The sequence below is a fragment of the Colletotrichum tamarilloi genome (assembly GCF_030869305.1).
Source record: "Colletotrichum tamarilloi strain Tom-12 chromosome Unknown Scaffold_48.1, whole genome shotgun sequence".
Classification (NCBI taxonomy): Eukaryota; Fungi; Ascomycota; class Sordariomycetes; order Glomerellales; family Glomerellaceae; genus Colletotrichum; species Colletotrichum tamarilloi.
Genome location: NW_026849431.1, coordinates 150,421 through 174,941, shown reverse-complemented (window position 1 = coordinate 174,941; position 24,521 = coordinate 150,421). Strand labels below are relative to the sequence as shown.

The 24,521-nt window shown below is 53.1% G+C and overlaps 6 protein-coding genes across 6 annotated transcripts; 3 read left to right on the top strand and 3 right to left on the bottom strand.

Annotated features, from left to right (window-relative positions):
• Positions 1 to 177: 177 nt before the first annotated feature.
• On the top strand, positions 178 to 1,377 carry CTAM01_10469 (Upc2 protein; the record flags this gene model as incomplete). Its single annotated transcript, XM_060526484.1, has 1 exon — positions 178 to 1,377. The coding sequence occupies one exon, from the start codon at positions 178 to 180 to the stop codon at positions 1,375 to 1,377; it is 1,200 nt and encodes a 399-aa protein (XP_060378901.1).
• A 1,690-nt stretch (positions 1,378 to 3,067) lies between these two features.
• Positions 3,068 to 3,450, top strand: CTAM01_10468 (uncharacterized protein; the record flags this gene model as incomplete). The annotated part of the gene is made up of 2 exons (XM_060526483.1): positions 3,068 to 3,117; positions 3,195 to 3,450. 2 exons carry the CDS (start codon positions 3,068 to 3,070, stop codon positions 3,448 to 3,450), a joined length of 306 nt encoding a protein of 101 aa, XP_060378900.1.
• Positions 3,451 to 5,139: 1,689 nt separating this feature from the next.
• On the bottom strand, positions 5,140 to 8,865 carry CTAM01_10467 (uncharacterized protein; the record flags this gene model as incomplete). The annotated part of the gene is made up of 2 exons (XM_060526482.1): positions 5,140 to 8,537; positions 8,742 to 8,865. 2 exons carry the CDS (start codon positions 8,863 to 8,865, stop codon positions 5,140 to 5,142), a joined length of 3,522 nt encoding a protein of 1,173 aa, XP_060378899.1.
• A 5,058-nt stretch (positions 8,866 to 13,923) lies between these two features.
• CTAM01_10466 (uncharacterized protein) lies at positions 13,924 to 14,558 on the bottom strand (the record flags this gene model as incomplete). Its single annotated transcript, XM_060526481.1, has 2 exons — positions 13,924 to 13,954; positions 14,470 to 14,558. 2 exons carry the CDS (start codon positions 14,556 to 14,558, stop codon positions 13,924 to 13,926), a joined length of 120 nt encoding a protein of 39 aa, XP_060378898.1.
• A 4,069-nt stretch (positions 14,559 to 18,627) lies between these two features.
• Positions 18,628 to 19,458, bottom strand: CTAM01_10465 (uncharacterized protein; the record flags this gene model as incomplete). The annotated part of the gene is made up of 3 exons (XM_060526480.1): positions 18,628 to 18,670; positions 19,031 to 19,155; positions 19,264 to 19,458. Coding segments are annotated over 3 exons (363 nt in total), but the record flags the coding sequence as incomplete, so codon positions are not given.
• A 913-nt stretch (positions 19,459 to 20,371) lies between these two features.
• CTAM01_10464 (uncharacterized protein) lies at positions 20,372 to 20,911 on the top strand (the record flags this gene model as incomplete). Its single annotated transcript, XM_060526479.1, has 1 exon — positions 20,372 to 20,911. One exon carries the CDS (start codon positions 20,372 to 20,374, stop codon positions 20,909 to 20,911), a length of 540 nt encoding a protein of 179 aa, XP_060378896.1.
• Positions 20,912 to 24,521: the final 3,610 nt, after the last annotated feature.

The following is a 24,521-nucleotide window of genomic DNA, read 5'->3' as shown; positions in this document are numbered from 1 at the left end:
AGCCTCGGCCTCTGAGTAAGCCTCTGGATTCATGGGAACTTGAGAAGATCAAATAAATCAAACCTAGCACATCACAACAGACCGTTCCCACTGTTGTGTCTTTGATAGACCCCCTGACAACCCGCGCATTTGGCCTTCCCTTACATCATCTTCCGCGGCGCACACATAATTATCACCATGTCAAAGCAGCTGCTCGACCGGCTCGCAGGCCGCCGAACACACCGCAAGTCGAGAAACGGCTGCAGCGGCTGTAAGAAACGCCACATCAAATGTGATGAGACTCGACCGGAATGCCGGAACTGCATCATGGCGGAGCGAGTTTGCTCCTACTTGAAAACGGAGCCAAACGACAGCTCCTCAGCCGGATCCTCCACAGCAGCTATCGTCTGCACCGGCATTGCAACACCAAGAGGAATCAGCGCTGACCGGTGTTTGGTTATTCCCAAAGACCCCGGAGAAGTGTACTCACGTACCGGGCAGACTTTTACAGCGAGCCACCTGGCTTTCCTTCACTATGCCCAGTCAAACATGGCAGAGTTCATGGCCCTGACCGGGAACATACGGCCTCTTATCGACACTACGATTGAACACTCCCTGACGGCCCCGTATCTTCTGGACCAACTCCTCGGGCTATCATCACTTCATCTGTCAACGCAGAATGGGCCCAAGGCGTCCACGTACTTCCACCAAGCCACAGAGTTACAGACACGAGCTTTGGGTTTCTTCAACCAAACAAAAGAGCACATATCGGACACGACATACATCCCGACTTTCGTATTTGCGTCTCTTTTGGGCATACATGTTCTTTACGAAACGCTCCAATGGCACTGTGGCTCTCTCGCAGACTTCATCGATGCTTTTGTCAATTACTCGCGTCTTCATCGAGGGGTACGATCCGTTACCGGGAAATACTGGGAAGAGATACTGCAATCTGACTTGAAGCCGCTCTTGTTCATCGTGGACGTCATGAATAAGGAGCCAGTCAAGACTCCAGGTCCGGAAACGAAGCAGCTGAAAGAATTCTTGGCAAGTGTCCCAACACCTTCTGCGTCGACAAATGTTTGTATCACGGCCCTAGAGAAGCTTCAATGGGTTGTCGACCTAGCTGGAGGGCAACCGTCAAAGTTCGAAGTCGGTGTCCACGCGGTTATGGCCTGGCCCCTATGCATCCCGGACGAGTATATCGAAGCACTGCACCAGCATCAACCGGAGGCTTTCGTCGTCTTGGCCTATTACGCTGCGATGATACATAGGTACCGGCGGTTCTGGGCATTCGGTGGTTCTGGCGCACCCATAGTCCATTTGATATCGAATAGTGTCGGGTCCTTCTGGCAAGATGTCCTGGCTTGGCCGTTACAGGTTCTAATTGAAAGTTGAACCCTTGACTGCATGTTTATCGATCCCTTCTACCCAAGACTCTATACCCTTGAGAAATATTCCTTCTCCCACATGTCAATCACCGCCGGCAAGCCGTGATGATCATCATAATGCAATCTGTTAGTAACTTCAAGGTAAGTCAGCAACGGACCGCAGGCTATCCACCCGCAAGACCATCCCACCGGGCCGATCACCCAGCGTAAGCTCCGCTCCCGACTCAGGCCCCCGTCCCAGACAGATGGTACGAGTCCCTCTCCGGAGAAGAGGCATAGATCCATGATCATCCGGGCTACGTAAGCCATGCGACGCTATTATGTGACTTTTCGGTGTACATGTTGCGACCCGAAGTGGAAGTTGGAGTTGTGCTGCAGCGAGGCTAATAAGCAGTAACTGATAATGTTGATCGAGATGTTGTCTCTCGACTTCCTGCCTGGCCTCAGTATTAGCTATGTGTTGTTGTTCGGATTCCTAAAGTCTCTGTGTAGGTGGCTACATGCAACAACACCTTATGTGATGCATAGGATCGACGTGTCGGTCGATTATGTTCATCCTGTCGATGGGTCCCATCTCACCTGAAGGAGAGTTATCGAGGCGGAATCAACCGTCTCAAAGAAACTCTGAGCGAAATCAGTTCGATGCTTCCAGATTCATCTGAAGTGAACATGGATCCACTGCTCTCCCCTTACGAGTAACTCGCATCTCACTTGAGACCAGTAAGGTTCACAACAACTATTCTAACCATGACTCAGTAATTCCGGAGAGGGATGTCATTTTCAAGTGCGGCATTATTCGAAGGGAACAAAGTCTTTAGCAAGGTTATCTGTCCAAGAGCTGAAAACGTGGTCTCCATGGGATGAACAAAATCTAATCAATTATGTGAAATTAATTACTTTCAACTGAATCGAGGTCTTAGCCCAGGCTGTACGACATCAAGCCTTCCTTCTCTCCAAATGTCAAGTTAATCTAGTATCGTTCGGTTTTAGCGGAAACAGTTAGTTCACCAATTTCACAGACGAAAGCAGTCGGGGAAGCCATGCGTGCCTCCAGCCAGCAACTGAGTCAAGTCACGTCACTCAAGTACGTTAGCACACAACTAGGAGACCCGCAGAGCCCGTTTCTAGAACATCTCTCACCCACGCGCTTGGATCAAAGATCCCTCAAACCCAGGCGCGAAGCTTAAATATTGGGGATCTTAAAGGGGGACGATCCTCACCCATCTCACCCTTTTGGGCCCAAAACGCGGGCAGCGAAAGCTTAGCACGCCCGCATTGGGAAATTCTGGTCCCTCGACCCAAACGACCGGGACCACCATACGAACAACCACCAAAGGGGGAGTCATGTTTCTAAGAGGTGGAACACGCTATCGTCAGCTTCACATTGCGCGAATATGCTGACGAGGCTGTTTCATGTACCCTGAGCACTGCCGTCGGCGGTGCCGTTTTACACAGAAACAGTAGAAACATGCGTAGAAACGAGCTAAACCAATAGCTGATCTATTGCTTGAGATCGTGAGAGCGAGAAGACTACTTAAGCACGACAAGAGTCCAGGTATGAAGTGCTTTTTTCTTCATCAATCGCATCAATCATTGTATACAGTCCTGGTAGACTAAAGCCACTCACTCACTCACTGATCACCACTCTCGCTCTAACAATCAATCTACTTTCAAGAACAACTCCCGCATCCTTCATCATGAAGTTCACAACCACCCTCGCAGCCATCGCCGCAATCGCTCTCTCAGTGTAAGCCAGACTACGCACCCACCAAACAACATATCACCCTGAACCCTCACAACTGACATCACTCTCTCCCTCCACAGCAACGCAGCAGACCGCGTCCAATGCGCCGGCACAGTCGACACGGCCCCCGACAAAGGCCAGTACGAGCGCTCCGGCTCCCTGACCGCCAACCTCATCCAGGTCGCCTGCAAGAGCGGCACTATTGACGGCGCGCTAAAGGGCAACAAAAAGTGCTGCATCTCCAACGATAAGGCAGCGTTCGGGTCGGCGTGTGGCAAGGCCGTCTTCCCGCCCCAGTTCAAGACTGGGTTCAAGGCTACGTTCCAGCCTTGCTGAGCGATATTGTCTAGTCGTTTTTTTTGGTTGCGTGGGAGGTTGGTTTGGGGAAGGAATTTTGTGTTTTATGATAGCGAAGCGAATTATGTATTCAAGAAGTTGGATAAGGGATAAGAAACCAGCATTGTGTTGCTTTCATTGCAGCTTGGAACCCCGTGGATACTCGAGTTTGGTGCTTGCCTTTGAGGTTGGATATCGACAGCTATTCGTACTTCCTCCGCACACGTCTGCATGGTACATGAAAGCCATGGTTTCTGCAATTCGTGGAGTCGAAAAGTCCTAGGCTATACCCTACGCCCATAATTTCGACCAGCAGGCCGTGGACGGTATCACGCCTACAGCCAACTCGTGAGCGTAGGTGATTGAATCAAGAATACTAGCACCGCCAAAAACACATCTTGTTACCCCTGACGGGCAAATCCTCCCACGCCAAGTATTTAGGTACTAGGTAGGTGGAAGTACACAAGCAAGCAATAGAGTTCACATTGGAATCAGGGTGGGCTTCGTCTCGTATCTCAATCCTTTTGATTATTTTTTTTCCCCTACTAATCCCATCTTGATGGGTTCATTTTCAAGCCTGACCCTGCCGGTATATCTAGATCCTGCGCCACCCTGCTTTTCCGTCGCATATCCAATTGAGAAGCGGAATAAGATGGCATGGCGCAAACCTCAATATCAACTCGGTATCTTCATCCATACAATCCCCCATCCGTCCACCCTCTCCAAGATACCGAATTTCCTGCGCAGGGAAAGCTGATGGACCACGTATCCAACCTCGTTCGATGTCCTACCCCGGTATTTTGCTACATGAAAATTACCAGAAAAGCCCTCCAACTATGTCAATCCTTGAGTCGATCGACGGTGACATGATTAATAAGGCTGTGCTGGGAACACTAGCCTCAACCGCCCAACAATGCTTCAGCATACCTGAGACGTGGCAGTGCCGCGGTAGGGACTAGTGAAGCGAATTGCCAATGTGCCATTCAAGCCGGAGGAGGTTGACCGGGAGCCAACATTTGACTTTCAGGTTCGAGCTGGCACATCGCATCCGCAAAAGAAGTGGAAAGAAAAGAACAAACGCCGCCCCAACCCAATCCAATCCAAGATCACACAACTCCGATCCAAACAGGCTTCTTCCTGCAATGAAAACTCCCTGAGACGTGACAGGCACCAAGTCTCTGAGGGACTTGCTCGATGCAGAATGACCAGCCCGGGTGCGGGGTGGATGACCTTTCGTGTTCACTCGATGTAGCTTGGGGAATAAGCAAACTTTTTGATGTACAGTATTCGTCGCTGCGTCGTATTCTGATGAAAGAATGATCGGGTCGCTTGGCAGCGTCAACGTAAACAATGGCGGCGTTGTAGAATGCCGTGCTTTGAAATATGCTTCCCAGCCGGGAACACGTCGTAACGTCATTTAGAAACTTTTGGCTTTTCCCACAAAAGAGTCGGGTATTTTGGTTGTCGGTTCCATGTATCGTAATTTTCTCGTTCTTCGGCCTCCAGCCCCTTTTTGCGTCCCGTCGATATCCGCAACCTCGTCCATCAGTGTGCCCTCTAGCAACTGATCGTAGTCGCCGGCAACTTCCAGCTTATCTCTCTCTCTCTCTCTCTCTCTCTCTCTCTCTCTCGTCCAATGAGAGTAGTTGACCGTTATTGGCATCCCACAAAACCTCGTACATCAACACCCTAATCGCAAGGAATGACAGACTTCTCGGCCCTGGCTCGCATGTGAGTAGCGTGAGTCTCGAGGCATCGGGCCATCAAGTGAGTGACTGGCCAGACAGCAGCTTTATCGAGCATGTAGGCCGTGACTCTGAGAATTTTGGCGGCGTGGCCTGCGTGATCGTCCATTTGCATCCTTGTGTCGACGCCTGCGATGTTTCCTTGTACAAGCTCAAGGTTCATCTTCATCTCAGCAGAGGCCAACACCTCCTGAACCTTGCCGAGCAATTTAACATCTTCCTCCTCCAGTAGCATAATTGCAGGGACTTGCGATAGGTCGACCTCATCCTGACCAAGAATTCCCAGGTACCGGCCTACTCGATCTTGCAAAGTTGCGACCCATTCAGCCAGAACCTGAGCACAATCAAATGCGCACATGGCTGACTGTAATGGCAACTCTCTGCTGGAAAAGTCCGCAAATGTGACACCTAGCTTGTCGGACATAGCGAGCGAGTCTGCTGCGTAAAAGGCGGCCTTGCGAAGATGCTTCTCTCTACGAGAAGTGGACCGATTTGGGGCAGCCTGGGCCTGCGGGAATTTGACGGCAGAAAACTCTGGAGATGACGATGACTGGGTCGCCGGGGACTCGACGAATACGGAGCTTGAGACCGAATTATCAGAACGATCTGTGCCTGTCGATTCCGGGTTAGAGGCGGGTGAATGCTCGGCGTGCTGGACAATCTCGCTGCCCCGGGAGAGCTCGTCAGCCATGGCATCCCAATCACGTTGCCAAAACTTCTCCTTCGAGCGAGCGAGGTTCACGAAAAGTCGTACGTAGGCCAAGTCGAGAAGCGGAATGGCATCGGCAGACAGCGGTCCAAGCCCGAAAGGGTTCGGTCTCTCAAGGCTATGGTTCGGATTGCTTGCCCAGGCTGCCTGCCAGGCCTTCAGGGCTGGCTCAATGTGGCGATGCATCTTTTCGGTTTCCTCGTTGGTCCATACCTTGTTGTGATGGCGCTGACGGGTCTCCCAGATGTAGTTGTGAAGTGCGTTGATCAAGATGAGACAGCCAAACGTCGACGGCTTAAGATCGCTCTTGAAGTCGTTTACGCCACCTTGCCCGATTACTTGTTGGCCATTCTGGAAGGCAAGCTGCTTCTGCTGCTTCTCGTTAGACCTGAGTAGGTCGCCCAAGGCTTCGTGGAATGTCATCCGATTGTGGTTTGCGGCACGGACACCGCCCTTGGCCGCGAAGGCCGTGGCACTCTCGGCAGCGAAGAAGTCCTCATCGCAGGGCAAGTCGAGTAGGATCTCCGAGTTAGTCAAAGCCGGAGTGTGGTTGTATGCCGCAACCAGAAGGCTTGAGAGGATGAAGACGACGTAGAGGGTACGCTTGCGTTCCTCCATCACCTTCCATTGGAGCCACTCCGCATGCTCCTCGGAGTCCGACCGAAGGCCGCTCCACGTATCGTCATGCATGTGGGTATCATGAGCTTCTGTGGGTTCCACGCGAATGGGGCGGAGCAAGTCGGCAGCTTGAGCCAGGCTGACAAGAGCAGCACAGTGGGTGGAGGCGATATCGCTGGCCGTCTTGTCTCCGCAGTTGTGGCCGTAGACGACATTCAGGAGCATGGCTTGCACCAACCATACCGGGGTGTGAACAGAAGATTCCTGGGTGTGAGACGTCGGGTCAGATGCTGGAGCTCTCCGTAAGTCGGCCTTTCTCACGTCGGCTTTCCGCCTTTCCTCAAGGTACAGTTGAATCATTTTCTTGGCCATCTCGAAAAGTTCTCGAGACTGGATGTGGTCCATTTCGTACAAGGCGCCAATGGCAGACATGGAAAGAATGAGACACCCGCTCCCACCAACGGTGTTGGATCGGTTGGCAGCGGTGGGTGGCATCTCAAAAGTCAAAGTGGGAATGTGCAAAAATGGCAGATGAGGGTGGAAGTAACGAAGGTAAGCGCCAACATATCGTTGTAAGTCTTGAGTGCTAGGTAAATTCTTTACATGGTCTGGAACACTGTTGGCTGTGTTCTGAAAGCCCGGCGACATTGGCGAGCTTGGAGTCGCAAATGAGTATCTCCGTCCACCAAAGGGAGAGCACTGCGAAAGAGCACCAACGATGGCACCTCGGGTCGTTTCCGTAATAGTGGAGACGGGCGACACACCGTGGTTACCGCCGTTCAAGGACGAGGGGGTCTCTGGCCCTCCGTTGAAGTTGAGCGCTTGGTTGAGGTTTTGCGTGTTGAGTCCGGAAACCATCGACGGACTGAGGGAGCTAAGAGAGGGAGGCGGCGTCGAGAAATAGGCATCGTTCATTTTCTGCGCAGCAGGTTGTGGTGAGACGGGTGCTCCGTTTAAGAGATCTGGGAAGACCGAACCATTTAGATCCATGGCAAACGGGTTCGGGACCTGGGGAGGACCCATAACGGCCGGTTGCCACATTGAACTTGTTCCTGCCGGAGCAGGATGATGATTGGAGCCGTCCACCATTACATCGCTAATGCCACTTTGGCTGGTGGTGCTAATTGCCGAGGGACTCGAGCCGTCTACGGCGTTATCGGCGCCCTGAAAAGACATCTGGTGCTCGAAGCCGGTCAGCCAGTCGAAGCTGTCGTCCAATTGCGTCGCCGACATATCGCCGGCCAGGCCGTGGGGAAACGGCGAAGCTTGGTGGTCCATGGCCATGGATTGCGGCGAATCATTGTAGTGGAGCGCGTTAGGGTTGATGGTGGAGCCCGGGCCGAACAGCAGACCCTCGAAGTCAAAGTCGGGATTAAAGACGGCCATGGGAGGCGCGGTCCGCAAGCCGCTAAAGTCCATATTGTTGATGCCGTGCGTCTCGAGCTTTGGCAAGCCGTGAGACATGCCTCTGTGACCCATTGCAGCCGACATGCCGGCAAAGTCCATGTTATGCACGGGCAACCCCGCGAGGCTGGGGTGACGGCTGTGTGTGCCAGGAGGCATGCCCCGCGCTACCTGTGCGTTGGCCGCGGCAATCATCTGCATAGCGTTGCCGTCGACATGGCTGATGGTTTTTGCCCTGGGTCGCATCGAGGCAGCAGCGGCATTTGCGGCGGCGGCAGCATTGGGACCAGCGACACTGTTCTTACGTGCGCGGGCTCCAGGTGCAGCACTGCTGGCACTCTCACGACGATTGCGAGGACGTGACGAGGGTGTGGTGGTCTGATGGAGCTTCTGCTGGTGTCTCAGCAGTAGATCGCGACGGGCAAAGCATCTTGTGCACTCGGGACACTCGAAGGGCTTCTCTTTTGTGTGGGAACGCTCGTGACGTTTCAGATGCTCCAATCGGGCGAAAGAGCGCTGACAAGTCGCGCACACATGAGGGCGGGGTTTATCGGTCTTGGGAGGAGGGAAATTGGCAGGTGTCTTCGTGTTGACAGTAATGGTAGAAGCTACTAAAATGATTGCGAGGACATTGTCAGCTACGATCAGGATCATTCAAACAAAATTGGAAGGGTCGATTGCATTGCATTGCATTCCTCGGACAGCCATGGGCGGTGGACGGGTGGTGGTGGGATTGAATTGAATGGCGGGACAAGCGGGTGGGAACAGGAGGGGCAGTTTTTGGAGGGGTGAGCAAGGTGAGGTGCGACTCATACCACTGTCTTCGGTGGTTGCGGCGGCAGCGGCAGCGGTGTTGGCGGCAGCTGGGGCCGGAGCTGAAGCGGGAGTAGTCATGCTGGAGTTCTTTTCGACCTTGACCTCGCTATCGTTCATGGCCATACTTTTGGAGTTCGTAATCGTCGTTCGTCGTGATCGTAAAGGCAAGGAGGTGGAAGGGGAGGTTGGTTGGGTTGAAGAAGGGTCGGGTTGCTTTTTGGGGTGGTTGCTTGGACGCAGCTCGGCGGTCGGGAGAGTGCGCAATAGCAACAAGCGAGGGAAAGAGGTGGGTTTAGATAAGAAGAAAGTGTACGAGAGGAAGTGAAAGAGAGAAAGATTGATTGTGTGCGATCGAGTTATTGGATGTTTGTGGTGTGTGTGTGGTGTGTGTGTGTGTGTGTGTGTGAGAGTGAGAGAGACTTGGATTGGGGAAGAGGGATGGCGGGGTGGATTGGAGACGGGGGGTGATGGAAAGTGCCCAGGTTGTTTCGGGGTGCGGCGTTTAGTTGGAGGGAGAGGTAGACAAGAGGGAGAAGTCGCTGTTGGAAGCCGAAGTTGGCATGCTAATTCCAACCCAGAGTATCCGCAGAGGAAGAGAGTAGGTGAAAGAGTAAGAGTCGGAGAGTAGGTAGATAGTGGGCAAGGAAGAAGAAGAGAGAGAGAGAGGAAACAGGCCAGCAAATGGTTTCCTCGGGCTTGTCTTGCTAGTGTCGTTTGTTAGGTACTCTCGTGTCTTGGTTCCTCGTATGGCTGGAGGGGAGAGCTATGAAGCTTTTGTCGAACGAACAATTCCCACCGGTCGAAGCAGTTGCTTGGAGAAAGAAAGGAAGAAGGGAAAAGAAGAGGAAGCAAGTGGTCAATGGTGGGAAGGGGGAGTTGAGGTACTTGTTAGGGAAAACGCTCGTTGCAGCCCAGCCTGGTGTGCATCTGTGGGCAAAATGAGAAGAGTGGAAGGAGCGAGGACCACGGGAGTTGGTGTGGACTGCCTGCCACCAAAAAGCAGAGACCAGCGAGAGAGAGAGAGAGAGAGAGGGAAAGAGCAAGAGAGATGCCCGTCAAGTCAAGCAAGAGCGAATGTGTGCGTGTGTGTGTGTGCGTTGTGGGTGTGTGGGCGGGTACCTAGTGTGAGGTACTGTCCCTTTGGCGATGGGACGTGAAGGGTACAGGTAGGTAGGTACCTTACCATCGAGCGTCCGGCAAAGTACCTCGGTCAGTCTGGAAATACTGTGTGCTGACCGGGGATGGGACTGGTACAAGGTTGCAGATGCCCCACAAAACGCGAAAGCAGGGTCCGTCGGTGGGATGGGAGATTTGATGGATGGGAAAGAGAGCGACCGCCGCAGTCACGACTCACTATACCTTAGCATTTTAGGTCCCTTAGTCCCGTCGCAGCCTTCCCCATTACTTAAGGTACTTGAGTATGGAACCTAAGGCACCTGTCCCAAACAATCTTCCATTCCCATGCGCTGGCTCAATACAATCACCTGCGAAATACATTTGGAGAAGAAGGCTTCGGAACCTGCTCTCCTCGTGACCATAAGAAGAAGTCTGGTATTATTCGGCACAACTAAAAGTATATGGTTCTTGTCTTCCAGGCAGCTGTGGGCACCTGGTTCTTCATTACCTTCCACTAAGGCACCTCACCTTACGGGTCACCTTACCTGGGTACCTAGGTACCTTGCTCAGATACGTACCCGAACTTTCCTCGATCCAATAATTCCCGGGTACGTACACAGTAGCCTGAGATGGCAAGGTCAGTTTTACATGGCAAACATGGCCCGGGCACAGTGCGGCGGCATCACTTGACCGAATAGGAACAAAGTACCTCCAGGGGTCGTACCTCACTCTCTCTGCTGGTCTGAGGTGGTCCACCATTGCTTCCTGTTTCCTTTCTCTCCTCCTTACTCTTCATCCAATGGCTACCTTAATTAGGTACATGCCTCTCGAGAGCTCCAGTCCGTCACCAATCACTACAGTCTCTTGAACATCCCCGTCCGGGCTGTAGTGGGGGACGGGGGGGCATCACCTTGCCTTCTTCCATGGAGTCCAAGAAGCTCCATGAAACTTGCTGGACTAACGGATACTGAATTCCATCCGTCTCCCTCTGATTGCCAACTTCTTGTTACTTGTTAGAAAAATGACAAGTGGTACATAAGGCAGTGAGGTAAGATGATGTATTTAGACCTCGTGCGGAAAAGCGATGGACAGACTGAGTGAGGCTGAGGCACTTTGACACATTTCATGTTCGTACGGATACTTCCCACACCGAGCCGAGTTATGCTACCAAAAGACGGAAGCCTCACCGCGGACGAATGGGCGGACGGAATTAGGACCTAGAATAGATGACTTGGCGCGAGCACATGACTTGACCTCCAGCTCAGGGAAGTATCCGTACGATCAGGCTGTGCCTACCTGTGTACGGCTTCCGGATAGACTTGGTCAAGATAGGTACGCACCTCACTCGACGGAGAAGAGTAAAGCACGGAACTTGAAAGCAGTATTCATATCCAGCTTCGACAAGATCCGCAAGTCACTCGACTTCCGCTGGCCCTTTAGTGCTAGCTGTCCATCCGTACAAAGTGAACGCGAAAAGGCAATAATGGTCTTGCGTTCCATCTTGTCTGGAAATTCCATATATACTTTCTGCTCGCTGTCCTGCATTCCCCTGCCAAAAGAAACAGCGTCTGCTTACGCTACGGTTTCCTTGCTACCTGTAGCCTACAAAGCCTGAACCGCTAATTGACTGCTTTTCAACTTTCCGCCAACAGCTTCATTCCCGCTTTCAGGTTACATGGCTACACTCCCGCCCAGAGCTAGCCCCCAGAACAGACTGGTCAGGGGGACACCAGTTGAGGGTGAACAAGGGGAGGCTGGTATGGGGGAACCGTTGCAGGCTGAAAGCAGCAGGCCGCCGTGCCCTCCAATGCACAAAGTACGGACGGAGTACTACTGTGTAGACCTTGGACCACCTCGCCAAAAAAGATGACTCGATCCACCGCGGAGTCGGGAACCTTGAGCCTGGAGTCTTGAGCCCGAAGCCTGAAGCCTGAATCACTTTGGATAAAAGGGGGCAGGGCTGTAAATATGGACATGGACATGGGCTCGGCCGTGTTTCCTACGTAATCGGGTCTGGAGACCACGTCCCGTGCGCCAAACGGTCTGTTCTCTTTCCTTGGGCAGCCTGCTTAATGCCGGGGTTGACGTGCGTGGTGGTGGTGGACTGGGCGATTTCAAGATGCGATACCGATTTAACAACAGGACCATCCTATCCTTCAGCAAACAAGGCTCCTCTGTCTGTGCCGTAAGAATACTAAGTGTGTGAATGCCCATGCTTATCGCACGGGACACTGTCCGATGGCGAAATAGACATGCGACACCTGTATCGGAGGGTCGGACAGCTCGGCAAGGCGACGAGACTTGGGCCCGACGCGTGAGCCTCTGTGAGCTTATTCGACTGATGCCAACGACAGCGCCAGAGGTAAAAGGAAGGGCTGGTCGTGGCAGAAATAATCAGACGGCCAGACTGAGTTTTGCCCATTGTCGATGTGCAAGGGGAATCGGCACGAAGCCGTTACCGCTGGTATTCAACCAGCCCATCCCGGGCTCTCGCGTACAGAGCTTGCCTCAATGCTGAACAATACCCTGCGGCTCCGCGATGCTGTATCGCCGCGTCGTGATCCGGGGCATTCGTTGCCGGCCATTCACCGAGGGGGGGGGGGGGGGGGCTCTCTCGGTACGTTGTCATGTTGTCCATCGCCCGCCGCCGCTGTCGTGGTTAGTCGTCCGCGCGCCTCTGCCAGCTGCCGTGGTGTGCCATGGCTTTCTCTCACATTTCATCTGCATAAGGTACAGGGAAGCCAGGGCAGATGTTCGGAAATAGAGCAACTGCCCAGTACCTCAAAGCCTCGGGCTCCATGGCTTTTCTTCGCACGGAGCGCAAAGTATCGGTATCTAAAGGTCTCGTCGAGGCAGGGCAGTCCGCGTCCAGTCGCATCATTCGACATGCCAGGCCTGTCGTTGGCTGGCTCAGCGGCAAAGTGGATTGGATGGAGGATCCCGCGCTGGATATTTCATGGCCCGGGGTTGTTCCAGAGGCAGGCCAAGCCTGGCCCGGGCGAGTGTCCGCTGCGAAATTGAGTTTCCCACTGGTGCTCAGCTAGGATATGATCCGAAGCAAAGACGGTGTGTGACGCCCGGTGAGGTGTGAGTACTAAGTTAGGTTGACTAGTTGACTGGTGTCGCACACCTACACATACACCGGCCTGGCATGGCACGGCGGATACGTACAACCAAAGCAACACACCCTTTTTTGTTCTTTTCTCTCGACGTTTCTGGTGTATTTTCCTTCTGTGCCTGGCTGATCCGGTTTGTGCGGCATTGACAATCAAAGGGATTTGGCTGGAAAACAAGCTGCTGGGGTAGCTTGGTGCGTATAGGGATTGACCGTATTCATCCTGTTTCTGCCCTGCCTGACAAGAGCCATTGCGATGAAATGCGAAACATACGCGACCAGGTCAGGCCGCTGTCGCTCACTCAAATCGACGTGCTGACAGTTGAGGCCGTCAGCTCCAGCCAATGGCAAAGAACTCCGAGGTAGATCGAGACCGATAGCCGGAGAACGAAGTGGCCGTGCTGCTGATAGGCCCCGTACCCTTTTTGGAGGGGCAGCTCTAGCCTCTAGCCTCTGGGTGCATTGAAGAACGCAGCACCCTCACCAGTCCATGGCAGGAAAAAGGAAGAAAACAGTCCAATGCTAGTGGCTGCAATTGACACACGTCTGGAAGGGAGCTAGGTAGGTATTGATGTACCACAGTAGAGCAGAAGAGAGATGGGAGACACTTGGATACATCGGTACCAAAAGACGCTGATCAGGGTTCTCCGTATCCAACACGGTGCCTCGTGGTCAGCCGGGTTTGGTAGGTACATCGTCCGCCGTAGCCCATGGCGGGACTCTTCTGTACCTCGGGCCACTCGAAGAAAGCCGGGAAGAGCAGGTACCGAAGTTTCTCGTCTTTTGTGGATGCAGATGAGTTGTATTGATCTGTAGGTGGCACCAAGACAGCAAGGCGTCCAGACTCCAGTGCGTGTACTTGCATATGTGGGAGGTAGGGGTTTCCACATCGTAGCCAATCCAGCGCAAGTTAAGCAGCCCGTAGTGCAATGGAAATGATGAACGAGGTATCATCGAAGCGGCAAGATGAGGTCAGTCCAGCTGTTGTTCATCGTCAGTCTGCGGTTCGTATATCTAACTAGACTCTGGAGTAAACCGCCTTGGAAATTGACGAGACCTTGATGCTTGGGTTGCTTGAGTTGCTTGGATCGGCTGGCGCATGGTGAGAATGTACGTGTGGCCTGGTGATGAACGGAGTTCCCTCGCTGTGCCATTGAGAATCCGAAGACAGGCCACAAGTCGGGATAGGTATGGAGGCCGTCGTGAAAGCTAAGGCTAGGTAAAATGAAGGGTTCTGGAGGCTGAAGCACCCGCTCATTCCAATCATTGCTGCGTCGGTGGCCGATGGAGCCATGGCCGAATGGCATGCATCTTCTTCTTGTTTCTGCTGCATGAGGCCCGTTTCTGTTCGCATGTTGCAGGTTGCAGACGACTCTGCATCAGCATCAGCGCGTCGGGTATCTGATGGGCCAGCCGACGCTCAATGGTGGGCTTCCGTGCTCAATTGTTGCTCATCTCTGATTCGACATGCGGCAGCGGTTTATTGTCCAACATACGTTTCTCGTCCAGCGTTGAAACCTAGGGCGAAGGATCCTGGAATAAGAGACTCAAAGTATGTCGACAGCCATGGGAACAAGGTGTTCATTGTTGTTCGATATAGTGCCTGGGATGGTGCAAGTACAGCAGCGGCTGAAGCCCGACAGGTCGAGAGGCGCCGACCAGCAGAACTGAAATGGTAGACGGGGAGTTGTATTGAGAGAACATGTCGTCAGGTAAGCAGAATCAGTCGATCGATTTGCGAGCCCGCGGATGCTGGTGGTCTGGCGGTGCTGGTGGATTGGAAGCTGGGGGAGCAAGGGCGTTGTCGCGAGAGACGCCGTGAGTGGCTGGCGAAAATGGCGGCACCCTGCCTCTTGCACGCTAGCGCTGCTGCGTCAAGCTGCAACGCAAGTGCAAGTGCAAGTGCAAGGGCAACTGCGAATGGATAGCGACGGAGTAGCTGCTTGGAAATGTGCAGGTGCAGCTAGGTAGCTATCCAATTCCAAGGGAACTCGGGAGGGCCTATCTGGGGCCTGGAGGTCGAGGTGCAGCAGGACAGGGCCGAGTGCATGAGCGGATGCAAGGCAGTTCGTAGTTGTGTCGTGGATCGTGTGCTAAGGTATTCGTAAGGCACGACTCAGAAGAAGCACATTATCACACCTCTACGCAGTGGTGTAAGTGGTGCACCCTGCTTGTTGTCTGCTAAGGTGCTATGTGATCTGGTGTATGATTTGGTGTTTAGTGTTTGAGACAAGAAGCAACGTGAGGTTGAGTTCCCCGTCGTCGGGCTGTGGAAAGGCACGTACCTCACATGGTGGAGACACCTACCATCGATGATTGGGTGACCGTGCCACCATATCAGATCCCACCAAGCACAGTGCGGCGGGTCCCACTCTGTCGTTCCGTGGTGCAGTCGCAGGAAGGTACGGAGCAAGGAGTATCGACTACCTGCTTCTCATGTTCGTGACTTCCTTCATAATGGCAAATGCTGCCTTCCCATTACCTATCACTTTATTTCCATTCACCTCCACGGACAATAGGTACCCGAGAGAATGGAAGGCACGATGAACACCCGACATCCTTATCTTAGGTCCACTCACATAATGAGGTAAGGTACAGTATCAATAGAAATGTCAAGACTCGAAAGCAATTCAGGTCCAGGACCCAAGCCTGACGTTTATTCGGCGCTGGACAAGTATACCATGTACTCCGTGCTCTGTGCCTAGGTTCCTTGCCTAAGGTACCTACTTGCCTTCGAAGCGTGGCCTGCAACGGCAAGACCCCTGTTGCCTTGGTTCTCGGGCCAAACTTCTTGCCTTGTGAGCATGTCTTCGGTGGCTCCAGATGTCCGAGAGGGTCGTCTCTTATTTTTTCGAGAATCAACGCTCACCGGCGGCCGCAACATTGACGACCATCCTTTCGCATCGCATCCACCCACGCCGTCGCCGCATTCCCAAAGCTCGTGATCGAATCACGGCCAGCTGTCATGTCACTCCATCCTAAGCCCGTTTCCTCGTTTCGAGCCCTGGACACAGACTCCACCTTGTCACACTCCAAGACTCCAATCTGAGGTGGAGATTCGTTCCCTCACCGAATCACCCACAAACCCAAGCATCAAACTTCTCCACGCCAGACTCCACCACCACCACTCGTCGCCACTGTCACACTCTCCGTCACAACCACCACCAGTTCTTCAGCACAAGCGGTTTTGCCCCTCCATCCGCCAGATGAGCACATCCTGACATGGCCCAACCTCCTGCTCAGTCCACTGGAAGGCCATAGCTCGGCCCAGCCATCGACTTTGACAGCAATATCTCCGATACGGCTATCGGTACACTACGGGAAACGGGAAGCCCAGATACACACGGATCCTAACTATGGACCCGTCTCGGCTACGACGAGTGGGTTTCTCTGACTTCCAACCCTGCCAGGCAGCCGACCCGACTTCATATCTCGCCGCGGCCGCCGCCGCCACTGGGGGTTCATAATGCATGAACGCCTGTGCAAGCTATGGTCAGCATGCTCCGAAGCGCAAACAACACCGGTAGTTCCAGGGCAACTCCTCAGAACCAAAGCGACACTCGCACATCGTAGTAGCGTACGGATACAAAGATGAGACAAGAAATGATACGGCTGCACCGTAACCTTTTCCCACTATCGCCGTCTGCTCTATATCTCTCCATCTCTGTCATATTGACTCATTGACTTGGGTGACGGCGCTCTGTAGGCTCAATGCTCACTGGATCGGCCGCTGTACCCGATCAAAGTTGTCAGCAGCCTGCGCCGTCCTCTTAGGTTCCGAGGCCGGCGGCGGCCTCTTACTACAATCGTATTATTTACTTCCTGCGCACACAATGACGGCTTTGCCTCGCTATCAATGGGCAGTCCAGAAACGCGAGACACTGATGCCACTTGTCTCCGCTCGACTGCAGATGTCCATATATGCCCGCCGCCCGTTGTTGTCCGCCAATGACACAGACCGAAACACTTAGACAGAAGCACAAGAGGGTCCAATTCGCTGAAAACCCCATGGCACCTCAATTGTCAGAGTAAGAGTCACACGGAGCTAGCAGGGCTTGCCTGGTAGTACCCGCGATCCAGATCCCTCCACTCTGCCAAAACTGCGTCACAGCTTCAGATCTCTGCACAAAAGCATTTCCTTGCATGCAACGTCCACCGAGTATGGAAGAAGAGAGAGAGAGAGAGCGGGCGAGCATATAGGCGGCCGAGACACGGGCTGACAGACTGAAGAGTTTCTCTTAGAAGAACAGGCCGGGTCACTCACTTTCTGCATAGCTTGAAATGGTTTCCAGCTTCGGGCCACCGATATTTGAGCTGCGCTGGCGACAAAAATGATATCATTCAACATAGATGCCAGTGTGTCCTGCGTAAAGAAGATGACTTTCACCACATCGCCCACGCATACATCTTACATCAAGAAGGCCCTGGGGGACATATCACCGTCCTAGATGTGTTAGCTGACTGGCCAGGCTTTCTGTGTATAATCATTGTTCGCGCACTAAGCATCTGCCGAGACTCGTTGGGTCCGTGTTTATCAACCTATATCAAGATCTATCACCGTTGAATCTCACGCCAGGACGCGAAGTGGCAACGGTGCTCTCACCAACATACGAATATCATCTGCTCGACAAAGAGCTTCCAGTTTCTTGCCTGTTACAGTACAACTCACAGCAAAGCACAAAAACCTCCGATCTGTACTCTATTAATAACGGTGCCTACACTAGAGGCACAAAGTCGAGACCCATAGAGGCCCGTCGATCTTATCCAGCCGCCTTGGTCCCGGAGACGCACAAAAAAGAGACATTATCAAGCAGGTACTTACAACCATTCGGTCCTCCATGTACCTCCGACAGTGTTGGCTGAGACCGGAGCTCACTGTGCTTCCTGGACATGGGCCGGGGTCTTAGCCCGCACACCTTCACACGTTGCTGTTACGTCGGTGGAGCTCCAGGGTCGCAGACTGGAATTGGACGACGGGAAAACGCAATGATTCCTATCTGCAAGTCAATAGATGGAGGGGCTTGGCTACCCGCCCTCATTGTCCAACGGCGAATCGCTTGGGTGGGCTTCTTTGCCCTCCTCCAAGGAACCCTCGCAATAACCTCCTGTTAACGACATGTCATGCTGGGGGAGCCCGTCGGTGACTGGTATCCAGACTTGGGCAGGGCCCTCTCGCGCGCTTTCCGATGGAACTCGACATTGAACATATTATTCAGAATCTAGAGCTGTCGAAACTTTGTCGCAAGCTCGCTTACCACTCGACTCGCCCGACACAGGATACGAGATTGAAGGACCCCGTCGCTCTGCGTTGTACAGCCCACACTGTTGAAACGAATCTTGCTGCGACGATGAGAGAAAACGGCTGAGCAGTAGACGCCGGCGATGCCGCCAACATCTTGACAGCGCCCACGCTACGGATACGCTACCGCTACCGCCTCTGTTCACGGCGACGCCCGGACCGGTCAGGGCACAGCAGAGAGCCTAGCGATTTAGGGTATCAACGGCTTAACAAGCCACCCCTGTCCCACACCCTCGTCCGTTGTCCTTGTGACCTCTTCCGATACTTTGTCAGCTCAGGGATATGAGGTTCAACGCCGGCTTACCTGCTTAGGGAGACGGACATTTTATCCTTGGACGCAGCCAACAATGCCATCTCATCCTTGGGCGTGGTGATACGTGCAGCTGTAGCACGCTTGACTTGAGAAGAAATTGTTTTAGCTACCCAGTGCCAGTCCATCGACGGTTCCAAGTTCCATTGGCTTCAGACATTATGATAGCGTTGGCTTCCGTCACGGGATATCGTTGCCGGCATTCTATCTCAGACACGAGCTCCCCTCCAGCGCCAGGTCCAGGGCTTCTTGTTGGAAGACGGTGAGCGTGGCCCGCAATAGCAACGGGGATCAGCGCGGTCACGATTTCTCACCGACGGCGCAAATAAGTGACGTCCCTTACGGTCTGCGTCAGGAACGAATACCAGCGGCCTGGGTGTCTTATTTCAGATGGCACACTTTACGGCTGGCTGACGACGATCGAAGTGCCAATGGATCCATCCATTACAGTCTAAATAAATTTCCTGATTGCATGCTGGGCTGTCCATCACCCGTCCTTGCTCCCTGTTCAACATCGATTGCTGCGAGTAGCTCAGCCCGCGCACTTGCCCCTTGTGCTCCCGATCTCAGGGCCTATGAACCGCGTCTTCGCATCAATACAAAATCTCGCGCGTTTCCGCGGCCCACGCTCGCCGACTTGGTATTCCTCGAGAGAGAAGCATCGTATATTTCAGCACGTACCATGCGCTTAGTATTTTCGGCAGAGTGCGGGGAATGGGGATTAGCTCTGCTCAGCACGGTGGAACGACTGCAAGGATTCAATGGTGTGGTGGTAGCCTGGTAGGTACTCACACAAGCTCTCGACGAATCCTCAGAACGTGCTTGCGGAGCTTCCGCCGGCGTAAGCACGAAAGCTTGCTCAACAGAAGATGTTTCTACATACAACTTTGCAAGCTTTCAAAGCTTAGGCTACGTTTGTCCTGCCACTATCAGAGCAACAAAAGAATACTGGATACCCCAGCGGTACAGTTACAATGCAAGGCAATTGAACCATGGCAATATCTCAATCGATCTCGGTACCAAACAAAGGTGACATGAGCGTAGGCGAAGGTCAACCGAAGTCTGCTTCTGCTGCTTGCTACTTGGGCCCAGTTTCATTGACAGAGACAGGCAATTAAAGACAGGTTGCTCCTGTATCCGTAGACAAGGCCGCATCGAATCAACCATCTGTACGACATAGCTTCGCGGCTCGGCACTGTCACCCTTCCCTCGACTGCAGATTCTCCAACTTTTCCCCAAATTACTCTAATCATCGAAGGGGGTATCGGGCTCTACCCTAGCCGCAGGTCAGAGTGCAACCCATCCTCGGCGACGAAGGATGGCCCCCTCCCCCTGAGTCAACGAGAACACTTGCGTTGGGAGTTGCAGAACAGTCCACTATGAACCATTGTTAGGATTGATAACTCGCCGGAACATGAGAAGCAAGTAAGCTACGGCTACTACTACAGTAAGGGTGCGTATCTCCAGTCGACTCTGGGTTGGCAGTCTTGGACCCAAGGCGTTCAGGCAATTGCAAAATGCAATGCACCAGGTGCGCCGAGATTCAGGGCCCATACATGGACAACACCAGATCACAGTTGTTGAAACATGAGCAGCCTTCTCATTCGTCTCACTCTCGACTGGCGTCCTATGCCGATCCACACTGATGTTGGGCCACTCGGATTGGCCTGTCTTTCAAAATCAGTACCGTCTTTTTGAGGCTGTGCAAAAGAGCATCCGTCCATCCATCGGGCATCCATCCTTGAGCAGCTGGGCCTGTCGGCTTTTCCCTGGTTGAATGGCAGCCGATATGGAGACTGACTTTCTGCAGCTTCAACCGCTTCCGTTGCGCTTGTGTGCCCTTATTTCCGTCAGCCTATCATGTTGCCCTCGCCGGCTGTCTCAAGTGTTGAACGTTTCTCGAGAGCCGGTGACAAATCTGAGAGGAGGACCAGCGTTCCTGGACCACAAGCAGCCTCCCACCATCTTCCGCGTTCGACGAACCCTCCAGGGCAGCTTAGGCCACGCATACTTACTCCAAATCCGCTCACACTTTTCAGGACGGGATGGATGGGCCAGTGAGTTGGTGGGTAGAAAAAAGGGAAGAGCGAGAAGCATCAAGCCCCAAGCTGATCCAAGGTTTTCCCGGGCCAATCCAGCCATCGGAGACTCACACGGCACGGCAAGCGTCAAGCAACAGAGGATCCAGGCCAATGTGGTTCTCCAACCCGAGCCAGCCCGCCCAGCTACGCAAGCATCCAGCTACCCTAGCACACGCATGGCGTTCTCCAAATCAACCCCCAAGTCAACGGCTGGCGCAGCGATTCGCATCAACACCATCCAACTATGAGGGACCAAATAGCTCCTTCGACATTCCTCCCGTCGTGAGGTATTAGCCGGCCACCTCCCCCGATTATGAGCACCTGACACCCCTGGTATTAGCCCCGGCAGCGTGTCACCCCTGTCTACCCCAGATTTCTCCAGTTGTATTTTCCTGTTCATGGACCACCCAGGCTTAACAGGCATCTTCGGGAAGTTGGTCAGGGAGCAGGTTCAATCTTGTCTTCAATTTGCCGGTCAGTCCCTTTCCCTTGCAATTATTGCTCCAGTCATATGAGCCAATTGATATGATTATCACTCGGATCTGAGGATATGTCACCTCGGAACGACGCTGGGACTATGTAGAAACACATTCTGATAGTGCTAGCCATCCGGCAGACGTCCGTTGTAATCATTTTTTTTTTTTTTTCATTTTTTTTTTTGGCTCCGTAAACTTTTGGATGTCGTATTGGACTAGTTGGTCCTGTCTAAACCCTGAAGACAACGACTCTACGTGAAGTCGACGCCGCTCGCCTGCATAAGGTACTATTCGAGATGCACCTGCTAGAGCCCAGACACCAGAGGCCCAAAGGTGTATGCCGGCGGCATTCGCTGGACATATTCGTGACGTAGGTGCTCCGGGTTCGCCCCGGACCCATGGCTCTAGCATCGATTTGAAGGTCGCAGTTCTGTTTCGCCATTGAGGTTTGTCAGGGCTTATCCATCTAATCATGGAGCTAGGCGACGGGGAATTAACGAAACCAAGATACGCGTTTCGTCAGGGCTAAACAACTCTTTTTCTGGTTCATCGGTACGCCAAGTGAGGATTGCAATGCGCACTTGAAGCGTTCAATCAATCGATTTAGCCTGCTTCGCCGCGAATGATCAAGACGAGGTGTCGCACCAACGCCGTGCCAGACTGCCTGCCACCATAAGCTCTCATGTAAGGAAAGAATCTATGGGATATTCCGTTCTTAGACCTGTGTGATTGGTATTATAAATCCGAAATCTGGAGCTGGGGGACCTCTGCTGGCGGACGTTGATGGAGCTCTGTTGAGTTGGCTTGCCGTCCTTTCCGAAATCCACAGGAGGTGAGATGCAGTCGCCGAGGTATCTGTATGCCGCGTCTGTCACAATCCGTACTACACTGGGCGGGCGGCCGTCCATGATCTAATTAGCTGCAACAGACGGCTGGCATTACTGGGAGCTCAGGGCTGGCCTCAACAAATAGGAAGAAAGTTGTCGATGCTCTCGGGAATAAGTCTGGCATCCGATGACCGTTGCTTATCCGATGGAGGAATCGACTTGGCTCATCGTCACAACTTCATGCACACTATCCGAACACGCACATATACATACCACCACACCACCTTCTGCTGCTGCTTCTTCTAGGTACCTTAACATACCCAGCAATTTGGTCTCATCGTAGGCGTCACCAACCACATGGCAGCCTGTCGCCTATCCGGCTGTGCTTGCGTCACTGCGCGTACAATGAAGTGACGCTGGAAACCTCGATTGAGCTTGATGCTACCTTCGTCACAGCTTTCTGTAGGATCGTCTACAATCAGCAAGAGCGGAAACTCTGTGAATATTTGCAGTTTAATACGGATCCCCGCTGAGCTGTCATTGCCACACCAAAGTACTTCGGTTACAGAAAAGCAGTTCGTAAACCAGTCTTCGCTTTTTTGCCACGGCTACGTTGATTGGGTCTCTGCTGCCACTTCGCTTTTACTTGGGCCAAACCCGTTCGTGGCTCCGTTGCGTTGTGCCTATTGTTGGCCCACACACCCACTCACAAATAACATGCAGACTCTGGAACTACGCCAATCCATCGTTCCATGTCGCGGATAATTCTTCTGTGCTGCTGCTAGTCAGCGTCGCTAGACAGAGAATGGGCCTGTGTCGTGCAGAGAAGGGAAGTGAATTTTGAGTCTCTCGAACGTCGCTGGCCAAGGTCGGGCGTATGGAACTGCTTGGGAGTCGCCACTGGTCCAAAATTCCCGCGCCATTTGCCTTTGGTCCAAGGTCATCGTCATTGGTGGCCTTGAGCAGATGCAAACTGCCGTTCCTGGACTCGGTCGGCTCTCAACGTCGGCTTGGACCACGCCACCTTGACTCACGGTGGGCGGTCTTTGTTCTGGTCCCTTGAGGTTCCTACGGGAAACGCTTTCTTTCAGGGGACTGACGATATCCCGTAGACTAGCAAGCGCCCGTCGCCAATTTACCCAGTCACACACTCGCAGTACCGTTCTTCAGCTTTAACGATAGACGAACAGGCGCCACAGCTTTGCGTGGAGCTATATACTTAGTCCCAAGCCTGAGTCGTCACGCTCCCTGTTCACCAGCCTCCAAAAACCACAACGGCCGTCCCTCATCTTCAGGTTCGGGGGCTGGTGTGGCTCTTCGCAGACCATTCGCTATGCTTTGAACCGAGTTGACGGCCGCACTACGGGAGGGATGTGGCGACGCCGGGCCACGCTACCAGCCCGTGAGTGTGTTCACCGGCCGCCCTTCGGTCTGTCGATCGGCGCCGATCATTCTGCATCACGGAGTAGTTTCTTGGAAGGAAAGAAAAAACGAGTATGTTCGGCGGCACGGCGTTAACTCGGGTGCGGTGGGTGGCTACGTGCAATATCAGGCTCTTCAGACGACGTGCAGTACCTGTTATTTCTTGTATGCAGTCCTGACAGTTTGCGGCATAGTCGAAATCCACCAGCGTGTGGCGCAAGCGAGAAGCGAGAGCGGGTTGGCATTTGATTCCTTCTGGTGTCTTCCAAGCTAGGGTCCTTGTGTTCTCTCGGGTTGATCTCTGCATCTTTTGGGGGTTGCAAGGTGATCTTCGGAGGTTATCGGCAGTTGGAGGGACACGGAAGGGTTCGACAATCTGTTGGAATGGCCTGGCCACCCGCTGATCGCTATCGCGATCGTCCGTTTGTCCGCGCTCAGAGATGGTTCAACGGTCGTTGGTGGTCGCGCTGCCATGGCGAGTGCTGTGACGCCGCAACGTCATCAACGTTTCTGGAGGGACTTTGTTCTGATTAATATAACGTTATTACGGCATTGCCATTCCGAGAGTTTCTTGAATGATCGAAGGATGGCTTCGCATTTGCCACGGCCCTCTCGACATGGTGAGATTCAATTCCCAATTGCACGTTCAGAGGTGGTCGGTAGCACAAGTGGATTATTTCGAGACTATATGGGGAATAGCCACTGCCGAAGACGAAGCATCTTCTGAGAGCATAAGATATCTGAAGACTAAGCATCGAAATCCATTGAAGTTCACCGGTACTGCTCGAGTCTTTCCCGTATGCCTTGCTGTAGATTAACGCGTGAATCATGATGATGCGAGGCCCAACTCATGCATTATTACGTTCTTTCGAAGGTACGAGTATCTGTCGATGTGATGAAGAAGAGAATCAATTGGGTATTATTATGAGCAATCATCAAGACGGAGCTCAGCTTCTAAACATGATGATGCCAGGCTCCTGAAAGCATACTACTACCATGAGATGCCGGCATCGTAAAATCCTCTCGAGGAACCGTAGAAACGAACCGTCCAAAGATACCGCCACCAATTCATCAAGACATCAATCCGCACATCCCCCCATCGTGAATCATCCCCCTCGATATTATCAGCCGTC